Source organism: Moschus berezovskii, chromosome 9 (assembly GCF_049115385.1).
Source record: "Moschus berezovskii isolate FMDL1 chromosome 9, NW_MosBer_1.0, whole genome shotgun sequence".
NCBI classification, from domain to species: Eukaryota; Metazoa; Chordata; class Mammalia; order Artiodactyla; family Moschidae; genus Moschus; species Moschus berezovskii.
This window is the reverse complement of record NC_142468.1, coordinates 48022592-48046919: the sequence shown is the minus strand read 5'-3', so window position 1 is coordinate 48046919 and position 24328 is coordinate 48022592. Positions and strand designations below refer to the sequence as shown.

The 24328-nt window shown below is 37.7% G+C and overlaps 1 protein-coding gene across 2 annotated transcripts in view; it reads right to left on the bottom strand.

Annotated features, from left to right (window-relative positions):
* The window catches only part of UNC13C (unc-13 homolog C), a 691503-nt gene that overhangs the window by 354270 nt on the left and 312905 nt on the right, over window positions 1-24328 (bottom strand). For both annotated transcript variants that reach the window (XM_055436715.2, XM_088839621.1), the window contains 2 exons: window positions 17460-17687; window positions 16347-16488 (listed from right to left, as the gene is read on the bottom strand). In XM_055436715.2, the coding sequence (XP_055292690.2) occupies window positions 16347-16488; window positions 17460-17687 (370 nt within the window). The remainder of the gene's footprint in view (window positions 1-16346; window positions 16489-17459; window positions 17688-24328) is intronic.

Genomic DNA, 24328 nt, shown 5'->3' with positions numbered 1-24328 from the left:
CCCAACCATGTGGATCTCTTCTGTCTGCCTTCAAAATTGTTGGTCCACATATGGGACACATCCAAGGGACAAGCAGATGAATCAAATAGAGGCTGACTGGTTGCATTGCTTGAGTCTTGAAAATGCTACATAATATATCTGCCTTTACTAGATACATTCTACTTAGAGGGAATTGCTTCAATCCACAGGCTCAAATTAGTCACCAGGAGACCAATATGACTTGTAGAGTTTGTTTCACAAACATAAGTAGGCTACCTGCCTAAAGGTGAAAAGAAGCTCCCTGACAGCAAACTCGGAGTACTAGAAGTGGGAGACACAGGATGTTAGGACCAAGGCTATTAGGAACCACATGAAAGCTAATTAATGAAAACTTACTGACACAGTCTTGTTTAACTCAATGAGACTATGAGCCATGCTGTGTAGGGCCACCCAAGATGGACAGGTCATGGTGGAGAGTTCAGACAAAACGTTATCCACTGGAGAAGGGAATGGTGAACCACTTCGTATTCTTGCCTTGAGAAACCCATGAACAGTATGAAAAGGCAAAAATATAGGACCCAGAAAGATGAACTCCCCAGGTCAGTAGGTGCCAATATGCTACTGGATAAGAGTGGAGAAATAACTCCAGAAAGAATGAAGAGCTGGAGCCAAAGTGAAAACAAAGCCCAGTTGTGGATATGACTGGTGATGGAAGTAAAGTCTGATGCTGTAAAGAACAGTATTGCATAGGAATCTGGAATGTTAGGTCCATGAATCAAGGTAAATTAGAAGTGGTCAAACAGGAGATGGCAAGAGTGAACATCGACATTTGAGGAATTAGTGAACTAAAATGGACTGGAAAGGGCGAATTTAATTCAGATGACCATTATATCTACTATTGTGGGCAAGAATTCTTTAGAAGAAATGGAGTAGCCATCATAGTCAACAAGAGTCTGAAATGCAATACTTGGGTACAATCTCAAAAATGACAGAATGATGTCTGTTCATTTCCAAGACAAACCATTCAATATCACAGTAATGCAAGTCTATGCCACAGCTGTTAATGCTGAAGAAGCTGAAGTTGAATGGTTCTATGAAGACCTACAAGAACTTATAGAACTAACAGCAAAAAAAAAAAAAAAAAGATGTTTTTTTTATCATAGGGGACTGGAATGCAAAAGTAGGAAGTCAAGAAACACCTGGAGTAACAGGCAATATGGCCTTGGAGTACAAAATGAAGCAGGGAAAAGGCTAACAGAGTTTTGCAAAGAGAACGCACTGGTCATAGCAAACACCCTCTTCTAACAACACAAGAGAAGACTTTATACATCACATCACCAGGTGGTCAAAACCAAAATAAGATTAATTCTTTGCGATCAAAGATGGAAAAGCTCTATACAGTCAGCAAAAACAAGTCCGGGAGCTGACTGTGCTAAGATCATGAACTTCTTATTGCCAAAATCAGAATTAAATTGAAGAAAGTTGGGAAAACCACTAGACCATTCAGGTATGACCTAAATCAAATCCCTTATGATTATACAGTGGAAGTGAGAAATAGATTCAAGGGACTAGATCTGATAGACAGAGTGCCTGATGAACTATGGATGGAGGTTCATGACATTGTACAGGAGGTAGTGATCAAGACCATCTCCAAGAAAAAGAAATGAAAAAAAGGAAAAATGGTTGTCTGAGAAGGCCTTACAAAGAACTGAGAAAAGAAGAGAAGCTAAAGGCAACAGAAAAAAAAGAAAGATATACTCATCTGAATGCAGAGTTCCAAAGAATAGCAAGGAGAGATATGAAAGCATTCCTCAGTGATCAGAGTAAAGAAATAGAGGAAAACAATTGAATGGGAAAGACTAGAGATCTCTTCAAGAAAATTAGAGATAAAAATGGAGCTTTTTATGCAAAAATGGGCACAATAAAGAACAGAAATGGTAAGGACATAAAAGAAGCAGAAGCTATTAAGAAGAGGTGGCAAGAATTCACAGAACTGTACAAAACAGATCTTCAAGACCCAGATAAAGATGTTGGTGTGATCATTTATCTAAAGCCAGACATCCTGGAATGTGAAGTCAAGTGGGACTTGGGAAGGATCACTACGAACAAAGCTAGTGGAGGTAATGGAATTCCACTTGAGCTATTTCAAGTCCTAAAAGATGATGCTGTGAAAGTGCTGAACTCAGTAAGCCAGCAAATTTGGAAAAGTCAGCAGTGCCACAGGACTGGAAAAGGTCAGTTTTCATTCCAATCCCAAAGAAAGGCAATGCCAAAGAATGCTCAAACTACTGCACAATTGCACTCATCTCACACGCTAGCAAAGTAAAGCTCAAAATTCTCCAAGCCAGGCTTCTACAGTATGTGAACCGTGAACTCCCAGATGTTCAAGCTCAGTTTAGAAAAGGCTGAGGAACCAGATATCAAATTGCCAACATCTGCTGGATCACTGAAAAAGCAAGAGAGTCCCAGAAAAACATCTACTTTATTGACTATGCCAAAGTCTTTGACTGTGTGGATCAAAACTAACTGTGGAAAATTCTTAAAGAGATGGGAATACCAGACTTGCCTCCCGAGAAATCTGTATGCAGGTCAGGAAGCAACAGTTAGAATTGGACATGGAACAGACTGGTTCCAAATTGGGAAAGGAGTACATCAAGGCAGTATATTGTCACCCTGCTTATTTATCTTATATGCAGAGTACATCATGAGGAACGCTGGGCTGGAAGAAGCACAATCTGGAATCAAGATTGCTGGAAGAAATATCAATGACCTCAGATAGGCAGATGACACCACACTTATGGCAGAAAGCAAAGAAGAACTAAGGAGCTTCTTGATGAAAGTGAAGCAGGAGAGTGAAAAAGCTGGCTTAAAACAACATTCAAAGGAAACTATAAGTAAGGTGAAAAGACAGCCTTCAGAATGGGAGAAAATAATAGCAAATGAAGCAACGGATAAAGGATTAATCTCCAAAATATACAAGCAGCTCCTGCAGCTCAATTCCAGAAAAATAAATGACCCAATCAAAAAATGGGCCAAAGAACTAAACAGACATTTCTCCAAAGAAGACATAAAGATGGCTAACAAACACATGAAAAAATGCTCAACATCCCTCATAATCAGAGAGATGCAAATCAAAACCACAATGAGATACCATTTCACACCAGTCAGAATGGCTGCTATCCAAAAGTCCACATGCAATAAATGCTGGAGAGGATGTGGAGAGAAAGGAACCCTCTTACACTGTTGGTGGGAATGCAAACTAGTACAGCCACTATGGAGAACAGTGTGGAGATTCCTCAAAAAACTGGAAATAGAACTGCCATATGATCTAGCAATCGCACTCCTGGGCATACACACCGAGGAAACCACAATTGAAAGAGACACGTGTACTCCAATGTTCATTGCAGCACTGTTTATAATAGCCAGGACATGGAAGCAACCTAGATGTCCATCTGCAGACGAATGGATAAGAAAGCTTTGGTACATATACACAATGGAGTATTACTCAGCCATTAAAAAGAATACATTTGAATCAGTTCTAATGAGGTGGATGAAACTGGAGCCTATTATACAGAGTGAAGTAAGCCAGAAAGAAAAACACCAATACAGTATACTAACGCATATATATGGAATTTAGAAAGATGCAAATGATAACCCTGTATACGAGACAGCAAGAGACACAGATGTATAGAACAGTCTTTGGGACTCTATGGGAGAGGGTGAGGGTGGGATGATTTGGGAGAATGGCATTGAAACACGTATGTTGTCATATGTGAAATGAATCACTAGTTCAGGGTCAATGCATGTTATAGGATGCTCGGGGCTGGCATGCGGGGATGACCCAGAGGGAGGATAAAGGGAGGAGGGAGGTGGGAGGGGGGTTCAGGAGGGGGAACTTATGTAAACCCGGGGTGAATTCATGTCAATGTATGGCAAAACCAACCAATATAATATTGTAAAATAATTTGCCTCCAATAAAAAATAAATTAATTACAAAAAAAAAAAACAACAACATTCAAAAAACAAAGATCATGGCATCTGTTCCCATCACGTCATGGCAAATACATGGGGAACCATTGGAAAGAGTGACAGACTTTATTTTGGGGGGCTCCAAAATCACTGCAGATGGTGACTTCAGCCATGAAATTAAAAGATGCTTGCTCCTTTGAAGAAAAGCTACTTATAATCTAGACAGTATATTAAAAACAGAGACATTACTTTGCTGACAAAGTCCGTCTAGTCAAAGCTATGGTTTTTCAGTAGTCATGTATGATGTGAGAGTTGGATTATGAAGAAAACTGAGCTCAGAGAATTGATGCTTTTGAACCGTGGTGTTAGAGAAGACTCTTGAGAGTCCCTTGGACTGCAAGTAGATGAAACCAGTCAAGCCTAAAGGAAATCAGTCCTGAACGTTCATTAGAAGGACTGATGTTGAAGCTGAAGCTCGGATACTCTGGCCACCTGATGCGATAAACTGACTCATTGGAAAAGACCCTGATATTCAGAAAGATTGAAGTCAGGAGGAGAAGGGGATGTCAGAGTATGTGATGGTTGGATGCCATCACTGATTCCATGGACGTGAGTTTGAGCAAACTTCAGGAGTTGGTGATGGACAGGGAAACCTGGTGTGTTGTAGTCCATGGGGTCACAAAGAGTTGGACACGACTGAACTAACTGGCTGAGCAGTGATCAGCAATGAGACCAGAGTACGGAGGAGTGAGAAAAGAAGGGAGAGAGGGCAAAGGGACAGAAGGAGGAACAGTGATAGATTGGGCAAAGCAAGACAGAGAGAAAGGGAAATAAGGGCAGAAATGGAGAGAGGGGGGAAAAATACAACAAAGGGCGGAGATGGAGAAAAACAGGCAGAGATGGACAAACGTCAGAGGAAAAAATAGTAACTAAAAGGTCACAATAATTTCTGTTCCTTTGGAGTTCTTTTTGGCTTTTCTTGGATTCCTGCAAGGATTCTCTGTGTCTGTAATAACATTTTTTTCCTCCTGATCTCTTTTCTATGGGTCAGTTTAAATGTAGACTTTTCTTCTCACCAAGAGGGATCGCTACAGAATAGCCCCCATTGTCCTGAACTTGTTGTTTTCAATCCCCTACTCCCTAAATATTCGGGACATTTTGTCTGAATTCTATTTGATCCTCACTATAACACTAAATACATGGCCCCATATATCTTAGCCTATAGAACATCACAGCAGTATCTCCAAAGATCTGTCCTGTTATGAAATTTTATAGTTTGTTGACTATAAATCCATTCTTTTTGGTGGCTCTAAGCTCAATTCTCGGAGAAGGCAATGGCAAGCCACTCCAGTACTATTGCCTAGAAAATCCCATGGATGGAGGAGCCTGGTGGGCTGCAGTCCGTGGGGTTGCTGGGGGTCGGACACGGCTGGGCGACTTCACTTTCACTTTTCACTTTCCACTTTGACACATTGGAGAGGGAAATGGCAACCCCCTCCAGTGTTCTTGCCTGGAGAATCCCAGGGACGGGGGAGCCTGGTTGGGCTTCCGTCTATGGGGTCACACAGAGTCGGACACGACTGAAGTGACTTAGCAGCAGCAAGCTCAATTCTAACCTCATTGAATTTCATCCAATCTTCTTTCTATATCTGCTCCTCTCCTTATTACCAAACCTTTAAGTTCTCATACAAATCCTTCATGAATTAGGTGCTATTCTATTGGCTCTGCTGTGTATAGATGGGTATTGGCTCAACCACATTTACCAAATGAAAGCAATATTGGTTATATGGACTTCCCTGGTGACTCAGACGTTAAAGTGTCTGCCTACAATGCAGGAGACCCAGGTTTAAACCCTGGGTCAGGAAGATCTCCTGGAGAAGGAAATGGCAACCCACTCCAGTATTCTTGCCCAGAAAATTCCATGAACAGAGGAGCCTGGTAGGCCACAGTCCATGGGGTCGCAAAAAGTCAGACACTACTGAGCAACTTCACTTTTTTTCTTTCTTTCCTATTAGTTATGTATCCCCATGGTGCCACAATATAGACAATGATTAGTAAACAAATCTGTAACCCCGTAAATCGTGACTAAGCTCCCTCTTGCTTTGGACAAATGTGGGACTATCTTCTTCACAAACGACTTCCTGATGCTGATACCATTGTTGCAAGCCAGCTCAGAAGACTGTGGAAATGCTTCCTTCCCACATCGTCCAGAAGAGGCCTGCACTAGTAATCCAGGCAATACATCAAATCCCTGATTACATTCAGGCTGTCATTTTAAAATATGAACCTGCCATGCTCTAAAGCTATTTTATTTAATTGTAGTATTTAAATGCTATCTCCTATGGAGATTAGTTTATGCTTAATTCGTACTCAGCCCTGGGCTGAGCAGCACACAGCATGGTGGAGAGTCCTGGGCCTGAGGCAATCAGTGTGACACTCCATCTGGGTTGCTGTGAACTGAACATAGGTGGCATGTGATTTGAGGGCCGAGGCAATCACACTTCTATAAATAACAGCATTATGAGTTTCTGATACTTCTGGATTAAAGGAGCTTCTGTGTAATACTACTTCATAACAATAACTTTACTGAGTCAAGGTAGGGAGTACTTTCTGTGCTCAATGCCCACTGTGAACAAACCTAGACACAATACACAAACCAAGTGCATTGAAAAGCAGAGACATCACTTTGTCAACAAAGGTCTGTAGAGTCAAAGTTATGGCTTTTCCAACTAGTCATATATGAATGTGAGAGTTGGACCATAAAGAAAGCTGAACGCTGAAGAATTGATGCTTTTGAACTGTGGTGCTGGAGAAGACTCTGGAGAGCCCACTGGACAGCAAGGAGATCAAACCAGTCCATCCTAAAGGAAATCAACTCTGAGTATTCATTGGAAGGACTGATACTGAAGCTGGAGCACCAATACTTTGGCCACCTGATGCAAATAACAGACTCATTGAAAAAGACTCTGATGCTGGGAAAGACTTAAAGAAGGAGAAGGGAACAACAGAGAATGAGATGATTAGATGGCATCACAGATTCAATGGACATGAGTTTGAAAAACTCTGGGAGATAGTGAACACAAGGAAGCCTGGTGTGCTACAGTCCATAGGGTCATAAAAGAGTCAGACATGACTGAGCGACTAAACAACAAGAGCCCACTGCGAATCTGAGATTCAAAGAGGTTGAGGCATTTCCTGGTGGTTAAGAAGCATGCTGAATCAAGAAGGGCTCTGGAACTTAGGTTTATAAACTTTAAGACCAGAGAGTTTTTTTTTTTAATATAATATGAAATTACTCAAGTCAGTACTTCCCATGGACCCAGTATAGTGCTTTGCATATAAGGAAATGGAAGTAGAATTTAACTGATACCCCACTAAGAAAGTGGAGCTGGTTATTCAGACAATACAGAGTAGAATGTTTAAACACCACCGCCATGTTTATTCAACATCACCATGAATAAATGAGGGCATGTCCACACTCCTACCGTAGGCATTGCATTGACTAGACTGTTTTTTAAATTGACTCTTTACTCTAATGGTTAATACCAGTCAAAACAAGATAGCCAATACATGCCCGCTACTGCCCCTCCAAGAGGTAGTCAGTGTGACATTTTTATTTCATTTCCTATGTTAGCAAAAATGAGGCACCATGGATCAACTATAGGGTTCTCTAGAAATCACAATATCAACAGATAACATATAATCTAAGTCTCCTAACCACAAAATTTCTTATTCAAAGGGGCAGACAATATTGCCATTTTTTCTCTAGAATCCACTGGCGAGACTGACTCCTTTTCCTCTTAAGGGAATGGTTTATGATAAGTATAAACATTTCATTAACTGTAGCACAGGAAAATAAAATAAAATGTCATAATTAATTATGTAATGATAAAATACATAAATTACCAGGATCCAAGAGCAAAGATAATGAGCACCTTAGATTTACATAACATTATCATTTTTAAAGCATTTTTTTATATATTAGCTTAATTAACTCTCATGTGATATTTTAAAAATTACACATTTACAACCCCTACTAACCCACATTTCTGCAAGGGCTTAATTGGTCATGCCTCTTTTCCCTGTAAACACTCTCCAGAATGCCCCATACTAGAATCACACATTCAAGGTCTTTTGAAGATTAAAATTTTCAACTTCTCTTTTTAACCCACAGGAAGAGAGGTAGATATTAAGAAGAGGTGGCAAGAATACACAGAAGAACTGTACAAAAAAGATCTTCATGACGAAGATAATCATGATGGCGTGATCACTCACCCGACACCAGACATCTTGGAATGTGAAGTCAAGTGGGCCTTAGAGAGCATCACTACGAATAAAGCTAGTGGAGGTGATGGAATTCCAATTGAGCTATTTCAAATCCTGAAAGATGATGCTGTGAAAGTGCTTCACTCAATATGCCAGCAAATTTGGAAAACTCAGCAATGGCCACAGGACTGGAAAAGGTCAGTCTTCATTCCAATCCCAAAGAAAAGGAATGCCAAAGAATGCTCAAACTACCGCACAATTGCACTCATCTCACATGCTAGTAAAGTCATGCTCAAAATTCTCCAAGCCAGGCTTCAGCAATATGTGAACTATGAACTTCCAGATGTTCAAGCAGGTTTTAGAAAAGGCAGAGGAACCAGAGATCAAATTGCCAACATCCGCTGGATCATGGAGAAAGCAAGAGAGTTCCAGAAAAACATCTATTTCTGCTTCATTGATTATGCCAAAGCCTTTGACTGTGTGGATCACAATAAACTGTGGAACATTCTGAAAGACATGGGAATCCCAGACCACCTGACCTGCCTCTTAGGAAACCTGTATGCAGGTCAGGAAGCAACGGTTAGAACTGGACATGAAACAACAGACTGGTTCCAAATAGGAAAAGGAGTACGTCAAGGCTGTATATTGTCACCCTGCTTATTTAATTTATATGCAGAGTACATCATGAGGAACGCTGGGCTGGAAGAAGCACAAGCTGGAATCAAGATTGCCGGGAGAAATATCAAGAACCTCAGATATGCAGATGACACCACCCTTATTGCAGAAAGTGAAGAGGAACTCAAAGGCCTCTTAATGAAAGTGAAAGAGGAGAGTGAAAAGTTTGGCTTGAAGCTCAACATTCAGAAAACAAAGATCATGGTATCTGGTCCCATCACTTCATGGGAAATAGATGGGGAAAGAGTGGAAACAGTGTCAGACTTTATTTTTTTGGGCTCCAAAATCACTGCAGATGCTGATTGCAGCCAGGAAATTAAAAGACGCTTACTCCTTGGAAGGAAAGTTATGACCAACCTAGATAGCATATTAAAAAGCAGAGACATTATTTTGCCAACCAAGGTCCGTCTAGTCAAGGCTATGGTTTTTCCAGTGGTCATGTATGGATGTGAGAGTTGGACTGTGAAGAAAGCTGATCGCCAAAGAATTGATGCTTTTGAACTGTGGTGCTGGAGAAGACTCTTGAGAGTCCCTTGTGCCGCAAGGAAATCCAACCAGTCCATTCTAAAGGAGATCAATCCTGGGTGTTCATTGGAAGGACTGATGCAAAAGCTGAAACTCCAATACTTTGGCCACCTCATGGGACGAGTTGACTCACTGGAAAAGACTCTGATGCTGGGCGGGATTGGGGGTGGGAGGAGATGGGGACGACAGAGAATGAGATGGCTGATGGCATTACCGACTCGATGGACATGAGTTTGAGTGAACTCCGGGAGTTGGTGATGGACAGGGAGGCCTGGTGTGCTGTGATTCATGGGGTCGCAAAGAGTCGGACACGACTGAGCAACTGAACTGAACTGAACTGAACTGTAGAGAGGTAGAATTAAAATTGAAATCACTTAGCATTAATCTCTTAAGGGCATCAAAGTGTCATTAGTGGGAGAACAATTAAGCTTTCAAGCAAAAAAAATTGAAAAATTACTTCATTTGCATTTTTGTCTTACCAGCTTGTGACCACCTTGTTGAATCTGGTCAACTGCATTTTTTCCGAAGAAAGAATTTAAATGTGGGTAAAAACAGACCTCTGTACTTCTACTTGTATCTTATTTTTGATTTCACAATAGGGGGCTCCTTTGTAGACTTGACTGTACTATAACCTGTCTAAGCTTTGATTTTTTCATCAATAAAATGAAGGAGTTGGATAAAACTATCTCTCAATATTTCACTCAATTTCAATTCTCTAAATTCTTATTTCAGCTGTACTTCCTTCCTACAGCACCTTGTTCATCAGACTAATTGGCATCATTATTTAGACTGGAACTTTTTCAATATTAAAGTATTACTGCTCTGTTTACTCCTTGGCACAAAGGATATGATGTCACTAATGTTAATAATTGTAATAATACAAACGCCACTTTGAATATGCTTAACAGGTAACAAAAGCTCTATATACATTATCTCAAGAAATATATCAATCCTATGAAGTATGCATTATTCCAGTTTTTCATATTAGAAAAGCTAAAGTTCAGAATTTAAACAAATTGCCCCAAATGCAAGCTAAAGTTACACCAATAACAAGCCATCCTATTTTCAGAACCTCAGGACATGTTTTTACACTCCAGCTCACAGGGCAGAACTGTTAGGTTAGTGGGAGTCATGGATGAGTTCATCTATGACATGTATGCATTTTTCAAAACCAGCACATAAATTCACCATGAACTCATTTCCTCCTGCCAAAGAAAGTCCCTTACACAGAAAGATAAGTTTGCAATTTTCACACCATTTTCATGGTGAAATGAAAACATGCACAGGTAGATTCAAAATAGTATTTCTAGAACCATTGATACAGAACATTAATAATAAAAATGGAATCTTTGCGTTCAGGTAGCTGGCAACAAATTAATTACTGTTGAAAATTTAGACATTCATATTTTATATTCTAGAAGGAAAGAAACAAAATATTTGTGAGCATAGTATCACAGCTCATAAATATTGATGGAGAAGTGAAAATAAGCAAAATATATATATATGTACAGCAGGGTACAATAAATTTAAATTTTCTCTTCCTTGAAAAGATGGCTGTTTAAAAAATACATAGATTGTTGTTGTCAGTATGTGGTGTCTCTTATCAAAAGGAAAACCAAGCATACAGTAAATTACACAAAAAACTGCCAATCAGCGTATCAAAAACTCATATTTTAACTACCTATTTCAACATACTCAGCCCATGAACCATGAAGTTTTCTGACCTGTCCAGTGGGGACAAACACTATTCCTGACATGAATGAGCACTGGACATTGTCATATCTAGTTCTTTTGGGTGGAACCTATCTTGATTTGGGACAGTTTTCTCATTGCATGCATGTATCATTACTCAGATGATTTGTCAAAGGGGGCCCTTTGCAGGATAGAAAACTAGACTACTTCGACTACAGCATTTCTGTAGTAATGTCTGTCTAATGCTGTCGACATAATACTACAGCATTGAAGGATGCCTTATATAAAAGGTTGGGGACTGCTGCTTTGTTTCATAGATTGCAACTGGCAAACTACGGATCACATATATCCAGATGTTGTACCCTGTTTCACATGTTCTGTGTTGGCTCTCACACTATCTTATTTTGTTCTGCTAAGTCATGTATGGATGTGAGTTGGACTGTGAAGAAAGCTGATCGCCAAAGAATCGATGCTTTTGAACTGTGGTGTTGGAGAAGACTCTTGAGAGTCCCTTATACTGCAAGGAGATCCAACCAGTCCATTCTAAAGGAGATCAATCCTGGATGTTCATTGGAGAGACTGATGCTGAAGCTGAAACTGCAATACTTTGGCCACCTCATGCGACAAGCTGACTCACTGGAAAAGACTCTGATGCTGGGAAAGGTTGGGGGCGGGAGGAGAAGGGGACGACGGAGAATGAGATGGCTGGATGGCATCACCGACTCTGTGGACATGAGTTTGAGTGTACTCCGGGAGTTGGTGATGGACAGGGAGGCCTGGCGTGCTGTGATTCATGGGGTCGCGGAGAGTCGGACACGACTGAGCGACTGAACTGAACTGAAGCAATTAAATTAAAAGTTCCAGACTTTCTATTCTAGTCAAGAAGGAGTAACCAGGGACTAGTACACCCTGGCATGAAAAGTCAAAAAGTGAGCAAAATATCTGAAACATTGTTTTTCAATATACTGAAGATTTGTCAACAGTGATTTCAAGAGCAAAAAAAAAAAATTAACAAGGTGAGTCTCACCATTACTTCAGCTTACTTACTTGAGGGAATTTCCAGGCCACTGTGCAAAGAGAGGAAAGCCAGGTAGAGTCCATTGGACTCTGAGTTAGAAAGACAGAGCTGAAAATCTGAGGAAACGAAAGCAGTTAGAAGTCACAGGACATACTATCCAAAAGAAGAGAACTGAACTGAAAAAAACAAAAACAACAAAACAACTTCCAATCTGCTACAGGCTCATCTTGAGCAAATCAGTTGAGTGATAAGTGCATGCATGTGGTAAAAATACCCAAGGCCAGGTTAGAAGCCATCCTCAAAATGATTAGATGTCACAATGCCCAGCACTCAGCAAGGCCAGAAGTAGTGCTTATGTCTACTGCACAGATAAGAAAAGTTTATCATTCATGAGTCAGTTGGCAGAGGATATGGAAAAGTCTTGCTTCAGCACTCTTGGAATAATTAGCCTGAAGTTGAGTGCTGTTTCATTTCCACTTAATAAATTTTAAAAGCAAGACCTAAAGAACTAAAGGGTTTCCATGTAACTTAACTACATCTCAGAACAGAGCTCAGGAATATTTAGAGGATGTTAAAATTATTCAGCAACCAACAAGGTAATAGTCACAAAGTCTGTTATCCAATTTAAACCATCAGGCACATGAAGTGGCAGAAAAACTGACATAAAATAAGGGGGAAAAAATCTATCAATCAAAACTAACCAAAGATGGACACAGATGATAGAATTGGCAGTTAAGGGCATAAAAACAACTCTCATGATAATTAAGTGAATCAGAAAGTTAAGCACTGAAGGACAGTATCGGAGGACAGGGAAGACAAGTCACAGATAGGGAGAAAGTATTTTTAAGACACACACATGATGAAAGTCTATTATCCAAAATGTTCAAAGAAATAATAAAATTCAATAATAATAAACAACTTGATTTAAAAACGGGCCAAAAACCTTAACAGACACTTCCTCAAAGAAAATATAAAGGATGGCAAATAAGCAAACGAAAAGATATCCCATAAAGTATGTCTTAAATGAAAATCACAGTATTAATAAAACAACAACAAAGTATCACTACACACCCATCAGAACAACCAAAATTCAAAATGCAGGCAATGTCAAAAGCTGGAGAGGATATGGAGCAAGAAGAAATATTACTGACTTCTGGTAAGAATGCAAATGGTACAGTCACTTTAGAAGACAGTTTGTCAGTTTCTTACTGAACTAAGCATAATTTTACCGTATGATCAAGCAATCATACTACTTGGCATTTACCCTAAGGAGCAGAAAACTTATGTCCACATAAAAACCTGCATTATTTATAGCAGCTTTATTCATAATGGTTAAAACTTGGAAGTAACCAAGATATTCTTCAGTAGGTGAATGGATAAATTCAAGATATTATTCTAGTACATCAAGACAAATATTACTCAGTGCTAAAAACGAAATGAGTTATCAAACCATGAAAAAAAAACAAAGAACCGTAAATGTATATTACTGAATAAATAAGTCAATCTGGAAAGGATACATATTGTATAACTCAAAATAATAGGACTTCCTAGAATAGGCAAAATTTTGGAGACAGTAAAAGATCAGTAGTTGTCAAGAATTGGTGGAGTGAGGAGTAATGAACATGTGATGAGCAGAGGATTTTTAAGGTGGTGAAAGTACTGTGTATGATACCATAATGATGAATACATGTTATTGTGCATTTGTCCAAATATATAGAATATAAACACTGAGAAATTTTATGTCTCCTATGAATTTTGAGTGATTATCTTGTGTTGATGTAGGTTTATCAATTGTAACAATACACCCATACTCTTTTGGGAGATGGTAATAATAGAGGGAGGCTATGCATGTGTAGGAGTAGAAGGTATATTGGGAAATCCCTACATGGGCTCTTCGACTTTCCTATGAACTTCACCTCCTCCAAGTACATCTTAATTTTTAAAACAGTGAAGTAGAGTTCCCGAAGATCCAAAGACTCAATCTGAACTTCCTGATGTGGAAACTAAAACGTCTAAGATGAAAAATACAGTGGCTTGGATTAAGAGTAGATTAGACATTACAGAAGAAGAAGTCACAGAAACAGAAATAATTTAAAGTGAAACACAGAGAAAGGAAAGGGGGTGGGGGGCGGGTAGAGCATCCATGGTCTGTGGGACAACTTCAAGAGGCTTTACATATGTGTAAGTAAAACCTCCAGAAGACAGAAGCAGAAAGAATATTTGAATAAATAATGGCCAAACTTTTTCCAAATTTAAAGAAAACTCAGACTCATAGGCTCAAGTAGCTCAATGAACCCTAAGCACCAAAAACACAAAGAAAATTAAACCATGGCCTACCATAATCAAATTGTACAGGTGAGTAAAGAAAACAAAACTTTAAAAGCAATCAGGGGGTGGGGGATAACATGTCCAGAGGAACAAACAAGACAACAAATTTCTCATGAAGAATAAGAAAGCAACAAAAACACAAAGACAGTGGAACAATATCGTCCACGTATATTTTTCAAAATGACATTTAGAATCAAACAATCTTCTCAGTATGCAGTAAAAGCTTAGACAAAATGCAGTATTGATTTCTGATCAAAACTCTTGGCCTACTGGAAGTAGAAGATTGCTGTCTTAAGTGGAAAAGTGGCATCTACAAGTCCACAGCTAATATCAGAGTTAATCAAGAAAGGAACTTCTTCCCTCTAATATCAGGAACAAAGCCAGGATGTCTGCTTTTATCATTTTTACTTGGCATCATACTGGAACTCTTAGCCAAGGGAATAAAACAATCAAAACCATCCCAGGCTTTACTTTGTATGAAAAAAATGACGTTGATTAAAACATATACATGGAAATAATTAAAAGGTTCTAAAATATATAAAATAACTTTGAAAAAAGAAAAAGTTGGACAACTAGGACTATCTGATATTAAGACTTTATTTATTATAAAGTAAAGCTGTATGATATACTATATATCAAGACTGTATGAGATACTGTATAACATAGGAAACTCTACTTAATGCTCTATAATGACCTATATGGGAAAGTAAGTGTTGATATATGTATATGTATAACTGATTCACTTTGCTGGTTTTGAACTTTCAAAGTTTCAGTTTCTTCTACAAAACCAAGCTCTAGCTGCGTTGCACCTACAAGACTGCATGGCAGTGGAGATGCTTCTTGCCCATGAGTCACTTGCTCTCAAGTTTGCAACAGTGCCTTTCCCTCTCCTTTATGGTCCTTACCCTGCTTTATTCACTTACTTGACTGCCTTAGGAATAAGATTTTTTGACTATTAATCAATTTCTTATCTTCTGTTAACAAACAAAGAGATAGTAAAATTGTTTCTCCCAGTAGTCTGAAGGGAGAAGTCACAGAAAGCTCTGAACACTCTGTACCCTCTGTTACTGGGTCCCAACTCATTTTCCACACCCTTTTCTTAATACTTCCTGAGCCAATACACACATGAAACTCTTATTTCATTGACACTATTTCCCACATTCCCAAACAATCTGTATGTGTTGTGTTTGCTTACTTAGCATGCAAAGGAGATCCATGTTTAAACCATTAACAAAGAAAGAAGGAAAGAGAAAAGCATCATTTACTTTTATACTCATAGATTGGGATTTTCATTTCCAACGAATGGTAACTGGAAGTCATCTTATCTCTCTCCAAGAGGGAGTGACAGAAAGAAAAGAACCCTTGACAGAAAAATGATTCCTTGCTGTTGGTACAGGATATAAAAGGTTTAAAAGTAAATGACCCACAGAAAATGAGAGGTTCTAAAAGTTGTCATCAACCATTTCATCAGTATAGGCTGGTATGGGTGTGAAAGGGCATGTGATGCTCAAAGCCTTTCTACTGTTTTCAGTCATAAATCTTCAGATGTCAAGATACTGCTGAATCAAACCTGTAAATTCCTCACTATACTGAGTCAACTCAAGTTACAGATCATGTTGTAATCATTTTTTTTTCTCCTGCAAACTAACCCCAGCTGTGCCACCTTTTTTGTTTGTAATATTCTTTTTATTCACTTGCTTCTCAAGATGAGGAACAAATAATAAACATTATAAGAGTATGAAATAAGTTCACAATATCAGTTCACAACATCTTTTTATAATTCCTGCATACATACAATTAAAACATGAGATAATTATTGCTTGTATATTTTGCATGCTTATAAATTTATCCTCAAATATTTCAATATTTTAATAGTTTTCCATTATATACTTACAAATAAAACTTTTCATCCCATACTGGATTCAAGTTTCCAAAAATGGTTTTAGTCCTTCTTTTGTTCTTTCCAACTTGAACTGTAACATACGGGTCACTAGACCCTGTTTTGTCTTTTGCCTGCAAGCCTTGTGCAGAAACCACTGAAACAAATCAAATTCAAACTTTTAGTACAGGTATTTTTGCAGAAACAAAAAAACTGATAATGAAGGAAACATTTTCTATTACTTTGTCCTTTGGGTTTGCAGACACATCCCCATAGCTTTCAGTCTCATGAACAATAGGATTTAACAAAATGTTTCATGATAGAATGAATCACACAAAATTAAAACCTTTCTTTGACTAATATTTCCTTTTGCCTGTAATGAACAGTAGCTGTAGACATACATCTACATATATTTATTAGCTATATACTCATATGTCACTGCATGCATGTATAGACAAATGAGAATGCACAAACATTAAGCCGATTAATTCAGTAAATATTTTGAATTATCCATCGTAGTTCAAAGTCTGTGATTTAAAATGTGTTTGTGTATATGAGTTTACTGTCAGTATTAAAGAAAAACTTGTTTATTTTACCTTTTGAATACAATATGAGTGAGTTAAGAGGCATGGTAAATATTAACATGATAACCTATACAGTTGCTGTTACTATTACGAGCAACTTCCGAAGCTCAAATTACTAGACATCACTATACTTAAATTGCATTGAGTCAAGGATCAAATGGATAAGGGGTATTGATCCAGGAGTAAGTAAAACGATATTTGTTTTCTCATTAAGAAAAACTGACTAAAGAGATTATTGGCTACTCTTGTCATTTATCAGTGTCAGGCAGCAACAAAACTAATCTCTTGTAAACTGCCAGGGTATTGGCAAATATATTATAAAACAGAACTTTCTTCCTCTTGAAGAGCTTTTGATTAGAATGATACATGGACTGAAATGACTTCAATTATCTACCATACCTTTTAGAGATTTGAAGTTTCAATTAGACTTCAAAGTTGACAAGACTGAACTACTTATTTTGCCTATAACAATTATGAGCAGTGATTTCTAAAGTATATAAAAATCTCAAAGTGGAATAAAATTTTCAAAAAGATTTATTTTTACCTGTAATGGTTATTTTTGCTGACCACTTAGATGTCCCATCCAGTACACTCTGTTTGGCTGCCTTTGTGTACTGCACAAAATCTTCTTTAGAAATCTGAAACATTTCCTGAATTACTTCAAACACCTCTGGCCTGTTTGTCTCCCTGATCTTCATTCTTTCTTTCATGGCTGTAATAATGGTTTGAGTCTTATCTTCTGCACCATGCTTAGAACTCTTTTCTGCTGCTCCTATAATAGAAACATTGATGATGATGTAAATATACATGAAGCTCTTTTTCATAGACCAAGAGAAGGGGGGTCAGAAAAAAAGGAAGAACGTGAGAACGAATGAATGCTTTAATTCTCAGGAGTCAGGGCAGCTTTTTCAGAAAATATCAGGAGAATAAGCACAATGCTGAGATTCAGAATGACTAGCCCTTATGCTACTGTAGGTAACAGACATCCACAATCCCAGGGTTTTTTAGTTGTATTACTGAAGTGAATCACAGCTATGCAAATATTTGGTTTGAATTTTTAAAAACAACTTTCCAAACCAAAGGAACACACACAATCAAATGTGTTTCATACCACACATATTTACTCACTGGGTAACCAAGACGAAATTGAGAAACAGACACATATGCAAATGTCACTCAAAAATCAACATTTCAAATACCTGCATTCACCTAAAGTGCTTGATTATTTTTAATTCATGAAATTTATCTTAATTAAAATCTTACATTTTTCCTTGAAAACGAAAACTACCACTATCCATTAGATTGACATATAGGGTGAGCTTTTACTTGGAATGAAAGTGATTCTATTTTAAAAGGATTTAGAAACCACTGGGCTGCACTATCCCTACATCATGGACCACAGACATGAACTCTCATTCTATGATATGGCCACAGTTTTAAACAGGCTGAATTTTTGCTTTCTACTCAAAAAGTAATTTTTTACTTCTAGGACATTATTTGTTATGATTGGTCTCAATTTTCTGGGCTATAAACTATCTTTGCGTTATAAACTCTTGTTAACAAATCCTGACAGTGAAGAATTTTCACAAGGCAATCCTTGAGTCCCTCAGCTTCTCCAGTCACCAGCCTGAGTCTCAATGCTCTGTGTGGGCTCTGGATTGCTCTGTATTTACGAGCAAACAGAGGACCTTGATTCTGACTCTTAAGGTTCCTTACTGAGTGTGAAGTAGGAAAGTAAAAGACCATATATCAGGGTCCAGAGGGACTGTCACTGCTGAAACCAAACACTTTTTGGTACAGAAGCTACTGAGATATAATGAAAAGAATATTGTGGCTATAGGTAGTAATCATTCCAATTTTTATCTCTATGACTATAAATACTGCCAAACTTGTACTATATTTTTTTGAAATACTGTATTTATGAAATTGGCATACTAATAGCTCATAAAATTATTTAGAGATTGAATGTGATGATTTATCTATACAATTCCAACCACAAAGGAAAGCCTCATTAATGTTCTTTGAATCTACTTCTGTAAATGTTGTGCATCTGAGTTAAACACGGAAACTAAAAGGGAAGGTCAACTATGAACTTTCCTTATAATAAATTCATATAAATTTAACATCAGTGTTTTAGTGAACATCTTCATTATTTTAAAATATAACATTTTTTTTCTAAAGTGGTAAAACTGCATTTGTATTAATCAAAATGTATTAAAATATGGTAAAAGAGATGCATATTCTATTGGTAGAAAGAGCAGTTTCCCTGTCTTTATATATATATATATATATATTTTTTAAATCTTTGAGGATTTAAACCACATATTTAAAAAAGAATACTAAAACTTAATGTATTCCATTTAAGATATAATTTGAAGGGACATTCTTAATGCCATAGTGATCTGTTAAAACATGCCCTAGAATAACTACACATTTGTGAATTATGTACCTTTAAGCATTCTTGTAATTTGACAATAATGGCTTGGTTCTATAGAGCATAATTCTCACAGAGTAAAATTAACATAGGCTAGACTACATAGTTGCAACTCCCCCAAAGAGATATTTTACTTCAACTATTGGAATAATCATTCAGTTCAGTTCAGTTCATTTCAGTCACTCAGTCATGTCCAACTCTTTGCGACCCCATGAAACACAGCACGCCAGGCCTCCCTGTCCATCACCAACTCCCGGAGTTCACTCAAACTCATGTCCATCAAGTCGGTGATGCCATCCAGCCATCTCATTCTCTGTCGTCCCTGTCTCCTCCCACCCCCAATCCCTCCTAGCATCAGAGTCTTTTCCAGTGAGTCAACTCATCGCATGAGGTGGCCAAAGTATTGGTTAAATAGAAAAAAATAACAGTGGCTTGAAAAAGTCACCTGCAAGATTCAAAGTAAAAGTTCAGTTTTAAAGGTGATTCGAAGAATGTCCAAAGGGTTAGAAGCAAAATATTGGGCTTCCCCTAATATTTTATTTCTAAACAACTATGCCTGTTATGTCTATTAATGCCCTCAAAGCTCTGGAAAAGTATGTTAAAATCCTCAAAAGTTAAATGCATTAACTTTTGGATTATTTTTCTAATTCAGACAGAGCCAATTGACTGCCATCCATATAATAAATGTTCATCCCAATAATAACTACCAAATTCAAGGCTAGAATGTCAAAAGAATTTTCTTCCTAAGAAAACAAACCTCTGTACTTAACAACCACTGTTTAAATTCTCTTGAAATATCAATTAGGAAAGCTTGACAATTAACTTTGAAATAATTCACCAATGCTCTTGATGCTGGAGTAGAATATCTACTCTAATATGTACAGACAACAGACAGACCCATAAATTGCAAAATCACCAATCTGGGAGAGCAAGTTAGTAGAGACTTATGTTTGAGCCTTTTATCTATTTTTTATAGAAAAGACACATAGCTTTTATGCTTTTGATCTGAAAAATGATTCAACTTTGATTTAGTTCAGGAATACAGACCAATTCATAATTTTGTAACTCATCTACAATGAGTTTTCATTGCCCCATCATTTATTGGACCCACATAACTCATCTTATTTTTCTAATGAAACTATTTCTTAAATAAATTTCCAGCTCTTTGGTTTATTCTTTTCCTTTGGGTTTATTCTGTTTATCTCAAAGTCATCAGAGATAAACAGATTTGTATTTATATGAGTCTTCCTTCAAAGTATGTGGTAGAAGATCTAGCAGCTTCACTGAAATACAGTAATAAGTCAACCAGAGATCAACAATAAAGATCAAAAGAGATATTACACAATGAAAGTACTTTGTAAAGTGTAATACATTATCCCAATGGAACTCATCTTTGTTACTTTTAAAAACACTTAATTGACAGATCAGAAAATGCAATTATGCACAAGACTGCAAGGGAATTCAACCTTAGACAGAGGCAGGCTTATCTCACACGATGCCCTTACACCTAATTTAATGGGACAAAGCCAGTTAGCTAGAAACCTTCATTTTTCTTTCATTGTTATTCATTACCCAAAGCATCTAAATTTCATGTGAAAGTAACAGTTTCATCATTTTTATATGGTGATTTATAATTTCAGTTTTCCTTCCAAATAATTACCTATATGTATATGACAAATGCATCATCCCACCTTGGCCCCAGTCTCTTCTCTTTCCTAATTTTTCAACAGCTGTTCTAAAACATTTTCAATCTCTATTACTCTCCACTCTCAGCATATGATATTATCTTTTCTTTAAAAGAAATCCTGGCTTTCTAAATTCAGTGGTCATATTTTCTTCCCTCCCCCATGGAAAAAAGCCAAACAACAAAAGCCAGACTTGATTTATAGCATTTGCAGATTTCTGTGCTGTAAATATTCCTAACATGGCTGATTTCAAGCAACTACCTCACAGAATTCTTCAATATTTATCAACCAACACGGATGCAACTACTTCCGTCAGTATTGGTTTTATACACACACACACGTCTTCTACATCCTAGTCTTCAAGGCCAACTTCAGTTAAATGTATATTCCAAGTATCTAGTACACTGCTTGGAAAATAAGATACACTCAATAAAGATAAAATGTCTATTGGGGGAATCTAAAAGAAAATGATTACTATATTTGACTACTCAATTTGGCCCTGGGTTTAATTTAATGTCCTATAAACATTTTGTACACTGTGACCATAAGGACAAAAATACTGGAAGAAACAAGAATGAGTTGCTATGTAAAATGTCAGACATTCTTTGTCATATCTTATGAAGAGACAAAATATACTGGGTTCTTAGCTTCAGATCAAGGATTTTCAGAAGACAAATGTGTGTCCACCATTATAAAAGCAGAATTTGGTTGGCATATGTACTTCATGCATTTAATAACATAAAGCAAGGGAATTAGTCCAAATATAAGTGAAAAAAGTAAGCCAAGAAAACTACTTTTAAATAAGAACAAAGAGCATAGCGCTTATGGTGTTGTGGTTACAGAAGGAGACAGCCTTATGTTTAAATTCTGATTTGCCACTTATGATCGGAACTTGGGCTAGTTAATTCTTTCTGTAAGCTTTAGTTTTGTCATCTGAGAAAAAGAAGGAAATAATATTACTGTTTTCCTTTACAGGGTCAGTGTAAGGATTAAATGAGATACTGATATAGTTTCAATACTAATAATCGAATAAGCATAGGGATTTCAGGACAAAGATGAGGGTATAGCATTTATTAAAGAATTTCACATTAACAAGAAATTTTAGGGTTTTGCATTTCACTTGCCCCATGAAGCAACTCCTTGAAAACTTTGCGCTGGACAGTGTCATGCTCAGCATCTGCCAAGGCTAAATGCTCTATAACTGTTCACTAGATTGGAGTCCAAAGACAACAGAGTTCAAGGAGACTGGAGAAAATAATAATGATAACTAGAATGTTAATAGTAATTTATTATTAACATCTATTAACCCTTTACCTGTATTTGAAGCTGATGAACCCAGAGGGTGCAAATGGTTAATAACCCTGCACTCAGGATCTGATACTGAGCCATGTGTCTCCCTGAGTGTCTAATCTGATAAACTTTACTGCTTTTACTGTCTTTACCAGTAAAATCGTGTAGGTGGACCTGCTTTTGACATCCCTGCTTTCCTCTCCCATGAAATCACATAGGTGGGCATGTAGTTGGCATTTCCTACCCTTTCCCTTTAGCTGATTTTACAACCAAGATAATCTTAACCCTCCTCCATTATCAAGTCTTCAATCTTTCAAGGAACAGCCCTGCGACTCCCCCGTCTTTAAGTCAGCCACCTCCTTTTCCTTGTAAGATCAAAGCAACACATTCCGCATGATTTCTCCCACACAGCAAAGGACTGATGTTTAACAGGAGGGTAACTGGAAGAGCACAGATCCAGTCTAGCTTCATCGCCCACCCCTGGAGGTGGGGAATGTGGGCTGGGAGCCCCCTTTTCAGGAACTGCCACCTTCTATAAAGTGACTTCACTGTCATTAAACCTACAGCTCCAAACAAACAGAAGCCACCATTCCTGCCCTCTCCACTAGACCAACCCCACCAGGTTTCACCATCCCAATTTCAGTAAATGCAATCTTTTAGAAGAAGTTTAGAAACATTCGCGTCTCAAAATCCTCCACAAAATCAGGAATGCACTCTCACAACTGTGTATCAAAACTGCATCTCATGAGCATTATTTAGATATTCACTTTCTCAAGATTTCCCAATCATTTCAGAGTCTAAAACTATCTGTAGGGATTATGGGAACAAATAAATTGTTAAAAAAAGGTGGGGGGGCAACTTAAAAAACATTTTTACTGTGTAAAAGAAAGGAGCAAGGAAGAGATAGGAAGAAGACAGAACTTTTTGGTCTCACCACTTAACTACATAGATTACTTTAAATCCTTTTCAAAAAGAGAAAGAAAGAAAATGAATAGAAAAAAATTAAACAAAATTAAACACATGTACACTTATGGTGGATTCAAGTCAATGTATGGCAAAACCAATACAATATTGTAAAGTAAAACTAATTAAAAAAAACCTCAACATTAAAAATTTTTTTTTTCTTTCTCTCTATTTTTAAATAGACTCTGACATCTAGAAATTTGGCTAACACAACTGGTTCACACTACGGATGGAAGCTGTCTCAGTGCTTATCACTAGGCCATCTTGCTCTCCAGCTAGGTGTAAGGACTCTCACAGGTTACCAACCTTGCACATGGTCCCTCTTAAAACACAACAAATAAGACCACTCTATAAGTTTTTCTAAGCACAGTTGAAAGCCAGGTCACCATGTGACCACTACTACCAAACATCCTCCTCCCCATATGAGTGACTACTGCTTCTTTACTAAATTCAGCTGTTAGTCTCACTCTTGTCTGCTTTCTTACAGATAAGATTTTTTTCTTTTATGTACACAATAACAGGATTGTCTTCACTATAAGGCAACACCTGATCCAGAGAAATCCTCTCTTTTTAACACTCTTTTTATTGAGATGCCCTGTGGTTCACCCTGGTGTGCATTCTCCATCGAAGCGATGGGTGATAAACTGAACTTTTGAAACCACAGGAAGGTTCTTAGTGATATTTAACTGGAGAGCATTGACAGGTATTATTCATCCTTTTCACATATATGGAAAATGGTGCTCAGAGAGGTTTCAGAAAAGTCTTACTAGTGACAGGATTAGAAGCCAGATCTTTCTCAAGTAGCTCAGGACTCCAAAAAAAATATATATATATAGATACATAGCCTTTTTTCTTAGGTTACATAGAATATTTCTGTCACATTGCTGCTGCTGCTGCTGCTAAGTCGCTTCAGTTGTGTCCGACTCTGTGCAACCCCATAGATGGCAGCCCACCAGGTTCCTCTGTCCCTGGGATTCTCCAGGCAAGAATACTGGAGTGGGTTGCCATTTCCTTCTCCAATGCACGAAAGCAAAAAGTGAA